This window comes from Piliocolobus tephrosceles, unplaced genomic scaffold (assembly GCF_002776525.5).
Source record: "Piliocolobus tephrosceles isolate RC106 unplaced genomic scaffold, ASM277652v3 unscaffolded_20513, whole genome shotgun sequence".
NCBI lineage: Eukaryota > Metazoa > Chordata > Mammalia > Primates > Cercopithecidae > Piliocolobus > Piliocolobus tephrosceles.
This window is the reverse complement of record NW_022302659.1, coordinates 1-10,129: the sequence shown is the minus strand read 5'-3', so window position 1 is coordinate 10,129 and position 10,129 is coordinate 1. Positions and strand designations below refer to the sequence as shown.

General features: G+C 57.1%; 2 protein-coding genes across 3 annotated transcripts; one reads left to right on the top strand and one right to left on the bottom strand.

Moving 5' to 3' along the window:
• The first annotated feature begins 828 nt into the window (after nucleotides 1-828).
• LTK (leukocyte receptor tyrosine kinase) lies at nucleotides 829-6,310 on the top strand. 2 transcript variants are annotated; one of them, XM_026450471.2, is made up of 13 exons: nucleotides 829-924; nucleotides 1,714-1,866; nucleotides 2,279-2,374; nucleotides 2,646-2,841; nucleotides 3,946-4,036; nucleotides 4,174-4,238; nucleotides 4,421-4,550; nucleotides 4,644-4,741; nucleotides 4,884-4,976; nucleotides 5,075-5,176; nucleotides 5,310-5,444; nucleotides 5,518-5,608; nucleotides 5,706-6,310. In XM_026450471.2, exons 2-13 carry the CDS (start codon nucleotides 1,833-1,835, stop codon nucleotides 5,952-5,954), a joined length of 1,380 nt encoding a protein of 459 aa, XP_026306256.1. In that variant the 5' UTR covers nucleotides 829-924; nucleotides 1,714-1,832; the 3' UTR covers nucleotides 5,955-6,310. The 2 variants fall into 2 exon arrangements, with proteins under 2 accessions (XP_026306256.1, XP_026306255.1); XM_026450470.1 differs by having other exon boundaries at nucleotides 2,279-2,422; nucleotides 5,706-5,999.
• Nucleotides 6,311-6,383: 73 nt separating this feature from the next.
• ITPKA (inositol-trisphosphate 3-kinase A) lies at nucleotides 6,384-8,753 on the bottom strand (the record flags this gene model as incomplete). Its single annotated transcript, XM_026450469.1, has 7 exons — nucleotides 6,384-6,981; nucleotides 7,084-7,155; nucleotides 7,452-7,553; nucleotides 7,896-8,100; nucleotides 8,245-8,461; nucleotides 8,537-8,633; nucleotides 8,730-8,753. Coding segments are annotated over 7 exons (921 nt in total), but the record flags the coding sequence as incomplete, so codon positions are not given.
• Nucleotides 8,754-10,129: the final 1,376 nt, after the last annotated feature.

Genomic DNA, 10,129 nt, shown 5'->3' with positions numbered 1-10,129 from the left:
ATTGGTTTGAATTAGCCATTGCACAATGTTTACATATTTCAAAACATCATGTTGTATACAATAAATATATGAATTTTTTTTTGAGGCAGAGTCTGGCTCTGTCACCCAGGCTGGAATGCAGTGGTACAGTCTTGGCTCACTGCAACCTCTGCCTCCTGGGTTCAAGCAATTCTCCTGCCTCAACCTCCTGAGTAGCTGGGATTACAAGCATGCACCACCATGCCCGGCTAATTTTTGTATTTTTAGTAGAGATGGGGTTTCACCATGTTGGTCAGGCTGGTCTTGGTCTCCTGACCTCATGATCCGCCTGCATCAGCCTCCCAAAGTGCTGGGATTACAGGCGTGAGCCACTGCACCTGGCCCTGAATTTTTATTTTTAATTAAAAATTAACTTTTAAAAAGAAATGCGAATTCTCAGCCCTTCTCTAACATACTGAAGCAGAAACTCTAGGGCACAGTCCCAGTCATCTGTGTTTTGATCAGTCCTCAAGTCTGGAAATGCCTTTGTGCCTGTCCAGGCTGTTCTGTTCATACGTACGCACATCATGTATATTCCCACAGAAAGGGACTGTGAGGACATGGGACAGGAGGGGCTCAGGCAGGCAGGAGGCGTCACAGCCAGCCTGAGCTAGGCCTTCAGTCTCCAGCTGATTACCCCCTCCTCACCTCCTTCACTCCCACTTGTGAACAGACAGCACTTGCATCATGAGGCTGGAGAAGAGAAGGCCACACTGGGATTTACACTGGGATTTACACTGGGAGATTCCAGCTTCTCCCCCATCCCCCATTTTTGCAGTCAAACCCTCCATCACTCTCCACTTCCAGGGGGTGATGCTTCAGAGACTGACAACCTCTGGGCTGATGGAGAAGATGGAGTATCCTTCATACACCCCAGCAGCGAGCTCTATCTGCAGCCTCTGGCAGGTACTGGCCCCAACCCCACCTCTCAGCCTGGCCTGGACGTCTTCCTCAATCCCTGAGCCCACTCCTGCACTGCACTGAAGGGCCACCTGCACCGTGAATAACCTTTTTCATAGCACAGGATTCTTGCATAGCACAGGGTCATTTGAAAAGTGGGCTGTCATCGCGCCATTGCACTCCAGCCTGGGTGACAAGAGCAAAACTCTGTCTTAAAAAAAAGAAAAGTGGGCTGTCAGTTGTGCTGGATGCTAGCAGGGCATGCTGCGTGCTTGTCAAGTACCCCCTTGCTATGAATTCACTTCAAATGCCTGGGAGTGTGCAGGCTTGACAGAAGTCCCCCAGCTTCTCTCACCGCCCTTGTAAGCTTGGTGCTGCTCTTTGCTCTAAAGTCCTGGACAAGAATTAACCATGTGGCTGGAAAAGGCATGTATTTATTTATTTTTATTTTTGAGACAGAGTCTCACTCTATCACCCAGGCTAGAGTGCAGTAGTGCGAGCTTGGGTCACTGCAACCTCCGCCTCCCAGGTTCAAGTGATTCTGCAGCCTCAGTCTCTGGAGTAGCTGGGATTGCAGGCATGCGCCACCACACCTGGCTAATTTTTGTATTTTTAGCAGAGGCGGGGTTGGCCAGACTGGTCTTGAACTCCTGACCTCTGGTGATCCACCCACCTCGGCCTCCCAAAGTGCAGTGATTATAGGCGTGTGCCACCATACCCAGCCAAAGGCATGTATTTAATATATCCCAGCCCCAGCCCCACCACACCATACTGTATCAGTTCTTTTACTCACAGTCACCGAGAACCACGGAGAGGTAGAAATCCGAAGGCACCTCAACTGCAGTCACTGCCCTTTGAAAGACTGCCAATGGCAGGCAGAGCTCCAGTTGGCTGAGTGCCTGTGCCCAGAAGACATGGAGCTAGCTGTGGATAACGTCACCTGCATGGGTATGTCCTACCTTTGCCCAAGGTCTGGACTCCTGGGGTCACAGACTGGGAGGAGCAGTAGGCCACTGGGGAAAGATGGTATAGAGATTTGCTGCGTGCCAGGCCCTGTGGTGGCTGCTGGGCAGGGGATTGGAGATTCATGGGTGCACAGTGCCTTTCAGAGGCATGTCGTCCAGTGTGGGAGGCTGTTTAGATATAGCTATGTAAATGTATATCTCAAGTGACGATTGTTGTGGGAGGTATAAAGTGCCTTAGGGGTGTTCGAGAGGGAGAGGTTGCTTTTGCCCAGGATAATGGGGGAAGGCTTCATGGAAAAATTAACACTTGAGCTGAGTCTTGAAGCGTGGGTAAAACTTGAGGGTAGAGGAACAGAGAAGACCTTCCCACTGGAGGTGTCTCTCTTTCTCCCTAGACCTGCCCAACCCCCCAGGCCCTCTGGTTCTGATGGTGACTGTGGTGGCAACCTCAACACTGAGCCTCTTTATGGTGTGTGGGGTCCTGATTCTGGGTACGAAGCATCTAGCAGGCACAGCTGATTCAAGGCTGCTCCTCTCCAGTGAGCTGGGGTGGGCTTCTGTGGGGTCCCGGGGCTGACTTCAAGACCACTCACCGCAGCAGAGCGGTGGTAGACTCCTCTGGGACTGTAAGATAGGAAGGGGCTGGGGAGGCCTGGGGAAAACGTTTAGCAGAATGAGCACCTGGAGGGGTGTCCTGGGCAGGTGGGGCAGGGAGACCTGATGGGCAGGCGGAGGGTGTGCCATTATTCTCCCCACCCCCAGTGAAGCAGAAGAAGTGGCAGGGCCTGCGGGAGATGAGGCTGCCGGGCCCTGAGCTTGAGCTGAGCAAGCTTCGAACCTCTGCCATCAGGACGGCCCCCAATCCCTATTACTGCCAGGTGGGGCTTGGCCCGGCCCAGTCCTGGCCTCTGCCCCCAGGTGTCACCGAGGTCTCCCCAGCCAATGTTACTCTGCTCAGGTGAGTCTTCTGCCTCCTCCTGAGAACCTGTGCAGTCTGAATCCCCACCTCTGATTCTCTCCCTGCTGTAGTGAATTAGAAATCCCAGAAAAAATCTGGCCCACATCCCTTGCGTACGCGAGAGGGAGGCCCTGAGAAGCTCCAGAAGGGCAAGGAACTTGCTCAAAGTCACCTGTCCGTCCCAGTTCTTAGAATATGATCTCGCAGCTGGGCGCAGTGGCTCACGCCTATAATCCCAGCACTTTGGGAGGTCGAGGCAGGCAGGTCACCTGAGGTCGGGGGTTTGAGACCAGCCTGACCAACATGGAGAAACCCCATCTCTACTAAAAATACAAAATTAGCTGGGCGGGTTGGTGCGTGCCTGTAATCCCAGCTACGTGGGAGGCTGAGGCAAGAGAGTCGCCTCAACCCAGGAGGCGGAGGTTGTGGTGAGCCGTGGTGAGCTGAGATCGCGCCATTGCACTCCAGTCAGGGTGACAGAGTGAGACTCTGTCTCAGTAAAAAAAAATATGATTTCGCGCCTGTAATCTCAGCACCTTGGGAGGCCAAGGCGGGTGGATCACCTGAGGTCACGAGTTCGAGATCAGCCCGGCCAACATAGTGAAACCCCGTCTCTACTAAAAACACAAAAATTAGCCGGGTGTGGTGGCACGTGCCTGTAATCCCAGCTACTCGGGAGGCTGAGGCAGGGAGAATCACTTGAACCCAGGAGACAGAGGTTGTAGTGACCCGAGATTGCACCACTGCACTCTAGCCTGGGCGACAGAGCGAGACTTTGTCTTAAAAAAAAAAAAAAAGAATATGACTCTTGGAGCCCAGGGATCGCCTCCCTCCCAGGGCGTCTGCAGGGACACCAGGGAAATCCTCATCATGCACTCCCACCTTGACTCTGACCCGCGCCTGCCCTCTCTTTTGCCTTGGCTCTACGCCAGTCAGCATCACCCTTGCAGGGCTTCTACTTGGGGACATGCCATGGTATGGAGAGAGTCTATATAGGGTCAGCTGGGCATATGGCAGGGGCAGGGGAGGTAAAGGGGATACTAGACTTTCTAGGACTCTTTTCCAGGCCGCCTGCCCATTTCCTTCCAACCTGTCTTCCTGCAGAGCCCTGGGCCATGGTGCCTTTGGGGAGGTGTATGAGGGACTGGTAAATGGCCTTCCTGGGGACTCCAGTCCCCTGCAGGTGGCCATCAAGGTGAGAGGAGTGGGACTTCTGGCTGGGGGTAGAAGAGCGGAACACCCTGAAGGGAAGGACAATGACTACAGCTAGGGTTAACCCCCCTTCCCGATGTGTCCAGGGCAGCTCAGAAACTGTGCCCCTTTCCTCCCCAGACCCTGCCAGAACTCTGCTCTCCTCAGGATGAGCTGGACTTCCTCATGGAGGCACTCATCATCAGGTGCATGTGGGACCAGGGGCAGGGCTGGAAGGCGGGAAGGGAAGGCTCAGGAACAGCCTCTCTTCACCCTGAGGCTGAGGTAGCAAGTCAGGGGACACAGAGGGCCTTCCCAGCTTTGTGGAGCCTAGAACATGGTTTCCATCTCCCCGCTGGTCACGGGGTATGTCCACCACCCCACTCAGCAAGTTTCGCCATCAGAACATCGTGCGGTGTGTGGGGCTCAGCCTCAGGGCCGCCCCTCGCCTCATTCTGCTGGAACTGATGTCTGGAGGGGACATGAAGACTTTCCTGAGGCACAGTCGTCCACACCTGGTGAGACCCTTGTCTCAGCCCCCCAGGCCCCTCTAAAGACCCTGTCCATGTGTCTGAGACCTGCATGGACTGATGTCCCTCTGCCTGACCCAGGACCAGCCATCACCTCTGGTCATGCGGGACCTGCTGCAACTGGCCCAGGACATAGCCCAGGGCTGCCACTATCTGGAGGAAAATCACTTCATCCACAGGTCAGGAGCAGTCCTGGCTCAGGGGACCCCCATCCCAACTACCTCCCCAAGGAACAGCCCTTCCACACAGCTTTTAAGGAAATAGATCAGGAAGAGCAAGAACTTCTGAATTCTGGCGGTGATTTTTTTGCCTACTCTGTAGGGATATTGCTGCGCGGAACTGCCTGCTGAGCTGCACTGGGCCCAGCCGTGTGGCCAAGATTGGGGACTTCGGGATGGCACGAGATATCTACCGGTGTGGGATTTGGGGAGGTGGGAAGGCTCTTGCTCCAAGGGGGTTTTGCCTGCACCTTGGTGGTAAACAACTCATCATTCATCTCCTCCCTCCTATAGGGCCAGTTATTACCGCAGGGGGGACCGGGCCTTGCTCCCAGTCAAGTGGATGCCCCCAGAGGCCTTCCTGGAGGGCATCTTCACATCCAAGACAGATTCCTGGTGATAATACCCTTCCCCTTCCCCTTCTCCTATGTTCCCCTCCCCTGAGGCTAATCCTGTCCTTTCCAGCCACCTCATGTGAGGGGAGGCTGCACCTGACGGGTCTCACTTGGTTCCCCCACTTGTGATGCAGGTCTTTTGGGGTGCTTCTCTGGGAGATCTTCTCACTGGGCTACATGCCCTATCCTGGGGGCACCAACCAGGAGGTGCTGGACTTCGTCGTTGCAGGGGGCCGGATGGACCCTCCTAGGGGCTGCCCAGGGCCTGTGTGAGTTGAGTGCTGCCTGGGAAGGGAGGTCCTTCACAACCGTGGGTGGGCATAAACTCCTGCCTCTCCCCAGGTACCGCATCATGACCCAGTGTTGGCAGCACGAGCCTGAGCTCCGCCCCAGCTTTGCCAGCATCTTGGAGCGTCTTCAGTACTGCACTCAGGTGTGCCCCTGACCTAATCTGACATCCTGGTCTTGTGGGTCAGGAGGCGGGGCCAGAAAACTCTATGCCCCTGTGCTCCCTGACTCTTCCATTACAGGACCCTGATGTGCTGAATTCACCCCTGCCAATGGAGCTGGGGCCCACCCCAGAGGAGGAAGGGGCTTCTGGGCTGGGGAACAGATCTTTGGCGTGCCTAAGACCCCCACAGCCCCAGGAACTGAGTCCAGGGAAGTTGAAAAGCTGGGGAGGTAGCCCTCTTGGCCCCTGGTTTTCCTCTGGCCTCAAGCCCCTCAAATCCAGGGGCCTCCAACCTCAGAACCTTTGGAATCCCATCTATCGCTCCTAAGCCCCAAGGAGCCCTTAGGTTGAGGACTGAGGCACTGAGGGGCCCTCCCTGTACTCCTCAGTCTCCTGGGTGGCCTGTTATGCCAGCGGCCCGTTCCCTGCAGTCTGTGCCGTGTGTCTGGGCCTGTCTCGGGGCTGGCCTGGCAGCACTGCACTTGACATGCTGGAAACCAGCCCAGGCCTCCCAGGGAAAGGCCCAGCCACTTCCAGCTTTTGATCTTTGGGCCAGAGGCCACCTTACACACACCCCAAGTGTCCATAGGGAGCACTGGATTGCCCTCCTGCTATGAGCATCCTTCATCTGGGCAGAACCCCACCCTGCAGATGCTTCTAATAAAAAGCGCTTCTCATCTTCCAGCCATCTGAGTGGATGCCAGGGATACAGGAAGACGGCACCAGAGGAGGGAGGGGCCGAGGGCTGAGGCACAGGAAGCTGCGTCTTGTCTTTGAGTTTTATTAGGAAGGGGAGTCCATCCTAGTGTGAGAGGTTAGACCAGAAGGTCTAGGCTTGCTAAATAAAATCCACGGTCTGGCCCCTCTGGAGAGGGCACAGCCTCCTCAGAAAAGCTGGCCTGAGGAAGAAGCCCTTTGCCCCCTCCCCTCCTATAAGTTAGTGTCATTTGGCTCTGGGAACGCTGGGGCCCGGGGTGGGCGAAACCCCTGGCGTAGGCAGTGCCTCCCCTTAGTGGTTGGCAGCTGGCCCTGCAGGACCCGGTGAACTGCCCTGCACCGCGAGGCTCCAGTCTCAAGCCGGCATGCACGGTGGGGACAAAGCTGCAGGTCCACATGTCAGGGCGGCGGCCCACGGGGACAGGAGTCCAGCCTCATCTCTCAGCCAGGCTGGCCAGGATGCCAATGAGATTGTCCAGCCCCAGCAAATAGCCGTCCTCGCGATTGCCCTCCTCCCAGGGCCGCCGGTGGTCCAGGATCTGGCCATCGGGGAGGGGCGTGGTCTTGCCGAAGTCGATGAGCCACACGCCGGCGCGATGGCAGTGATCGTGCACAAAGAGGAGCGAGCTGCCGATCACCTGCGAGCCCCGCATGGTCAGGCAGCGGCCCTGCGCAGAGACGCCCCCGCCGGGTTCCCGCCCTAGCCCTCGCGGCCAGGCACCCAGGCGGCCGCGGCTTACCTCGTGCCTCCTGAAGAACTCGGAGACCTCCAGGGTGTCCCGGATCTGCTGCAGGCGGTTCAGATACCGCCTCTGCAGAGGGTGGGTGGGAGGGGAGAGCAAATTAATTAAACGCCAAGTGAGCCCCCGCCAAAGATAAGGAGCCGGGACCCAGGCTGGGCTTGGCAAATGCCGCTGTGAGGAAGACCCAGGACCCACCCCCACACCCCCGCCCCCGGCATGGCCCAGAAGGGAAGGAGCGTAGAGCAGGTGCGACCCAGTGTGGTGAAGGCCACAGTGGGGACACAGCCGAGGGCACTGGGCCAGATGACGGGGCAGTCCCTGGCTTCAGGCTCCCTAACACCTGGGGGTTGGGATCCCGCTCTTACCAGCACTTCCTCGTCTCCTTGCACAAACTCTTCAAAGACGCGAAGCACCTGCTCCCGGCTTCGCGTAGTCTTGAAGTCGGTGCTGCAGGAACCGTCCGCTTTCTGGAGGCGGGATAGGAGTGTCAGGGGCCCCAGGCCCGCCAGTGGGGAAGAGGACAGTCTAGGGCAGTGGTACCTCCCAGTTGCAGGGGACTGCAAGGCGGTGGGAGAGGGCGGAGGTGCAGGCAGGGCGGGAGCAGGGGAGGCGGGCGCCGACAGATCGGGAAAGACAGCGCGCGGTGGGGCTGGGGCGGTGCCAGTGGAAGCGCGCCTGCCCCACGCGAGGCGGTGGGAGAGGGCGGAGGGGCAGGCAGGGCGGGAGCGGGGGAGGCGGGCGCCGACAGATCGGGAAAGACAGCGCGCAGTGGGGCTGGGGCGGTGCTAGTCGAAGCGCGCCTGCCCCACCTTGATGCCCTCGATGCGGAAGCCGAGCGTGGTGCTGGAGCTGATGCCTTCCCGCCACTGCATGTAGCGTGGCTTGGTGACTGCGCGCTGCGCGTGCTCCTCCTCAGTGGGCGCTTCAGGGTCCACCGCCAGCATCTTCTTGTACATGTCCTTCCGTAGCTTGGGCCGCTCACGGGCCTTGGTCAGCTCCTCCTCTAGGTAAGTCCTGTGGGGGCGCGGGCAGCGGCCAGGGCATAAGGGGGCGCACACGGAGACCCCTTCGAGCTCTCGCCCCGGGCCCCCCTCAAGCAGTTGTCCCAGCCCCGGACCCCTACTTGATCCCCCAACCGACCTGGCAGGGCACGCATACCTGACGCCCATTTTGCAGTCGAGCACGCAGGGCCCGTCGAAGCCATCTAGTAGGTCCTGCAGCTGCAGGTAGCTTTCGCCGTCGCGCTCCACCACGCCGTGGAAGGCAGGCACGCAGCCGCGCAGCGCGTCAGCCATCAGCCGCGCCAGGCAGTAGCGCTCCGGCTCCGAGCAGCGCTTCAGGATCAGCCCGCTGGTGCCCGCCGCCTTAAAACTCCCTGTGGACCTGCATCCGTCAGCGCCGCCCAGCCCCTTCCCGTCGCGGGCACCTGCCCACCCGCCCCGCGGCTCACCTGTGTGCCCCGCCAGCTGCACCCAGGCGTAGCGCTTCTTGAAAGGGCTTATGACCGGCAGATTGACCATGGTTCGGATCTTCTGCCAGTGGCTTTTCTGAAAGCGACAGGGTCAAGGTCTGCAAATCGGAGTCTCGGCAATGCATAAGCCCTCCCTCCACTGAAACAGGGTCTCACCACGCCCCCGACCCACCGGAAGCAGCTGGGGCTGGATGAGTCATTCATTCATTCATTCACTCTGGGAAGGTTTATTGTGCGCCTGTGTGGCGGGCGCTGATACAGGAGCAGTGAAGGTGATTCCAGCGTCTCCAATGAGCTGTCAAGAGCCTGGACTTAGCATCTGAAGCCCCCGGTTTGCGCTCCAGCTCTGCCACTGAAGAACGCGTGGGCAAGTTACGAAAATGGTCTGTTGAGGTGTTTGAACTGTTGTGAGCATCGGAATTACTTGATGGTCACCCTTGTTAAAAATTGCAGATTATCAGGCCTACCGCAGGGAAATTCTAAGTAGGTCTAGAGTAGGGCCAATTTTTTTTTTTTTTTTTCAGATGGAGTCTTGCTCTGTCCCCCAGGCTGGAGTGCAGTGGCGTGATCTCGCCTCACTGCACCCTCTACCTCTGGGGTTCAAGCGTTCTCTTGTTTCAGCCTCCCGAGTAGCTAGGACTACAGGCGCCCACCACCACGCCCAGCTACTTTTTTGTATTTTTAGTAGAGACAGGGTTTCACCACATTGGTCTGGCTGGTCTCCAACTCTTGACCTCAGGTGATTCACCCACTTCCGCCTCTCAAAGTGCTGGGGTTACAGGCATGAGCCACCGCACCCGGCCCCCCAAATTTTTATTACTACCAATGCCTCAAAAGATTCCAGGACCCAAGAAACAAGCCTCTGTGCATCCATAAGAAAAGGATCTATAAAATGAGGCAATAACTATCCTTACTGGGTTGCTGTGAGTAGTAAATAAGGCTTGAGCGTGATAGGCGCCCAGCTCCCGCATCCCATTCCATGGTAGGAGGCAGAAGCTGAACAAATCTCAATCACTGATTCCTTCACTTGGGACCTTGGTTCCTCTCATTTAGGGGGAGACAGACATACACAGAAACAAACCTGTACACAGGCCCAGGGCAGGGAGGCCAGCCTGGCAGGGCCTGGAGAAAGAACAGGCTGGGGCTCTCCAAGCCTCTCTTGCTATCCCTGGATTCCATGCACTCATTAGCTGGCAAGGCCCAGGGAACCCTTGGTTTTGATCTGGACCCAGAAATTTTAAGCCATGAAAATAAGGTGCAGGGCCGGGCGTGATGGCTCACGCCTGTAATCCCAGCACTTTGGGAGATCGAAGTGGTTGGATCACGAGGTCAAGAGATCAAGACCATCCTAGCCAACATGGTGAAACTCCGTCTCTACTAAAAATACAAAAATGAGCCAGACGTGGTGGCATGTGCCTGGTTCCAGCTACTCGGGAGGCTGAGGCAGGAGAATCGCTTGAACCCAGGAGGCGGAGGTTGCAGTGAGCCGAGATGGAGCCACTGCACTCCAGCCTGAGACTCCATCTCAAAAATAAAAATAAAATAAAATAAAATAAAATAAAATAAAATAAA

What these genes read in the sequence shown, in the direction of transcription:
- LTK (XM_026450470.1), top strand. Translation starts at nt 1,833, where the DNA reads ATGGAGCTAGCTGTGGATAACGTCACCTGCATGG. An exon ending in GGATAACGTCACCTGCATGG is followed by an intron (nt 1,867 to 2,278) that starts GTATGTCCTACC and finishes CTTTCTCCCTAG; the next exon opens with ACCTGCCCAACCCCCCAGGC. An exon ending in GGCACAGTCGTCCACACCTG is followed by an intron (nt 4,551 to 4,643) that starts GTGAGACCCTTG and finishes TGCCTGACCCAG; the next exon opens with GACCAGCCATCACCTCTGGT.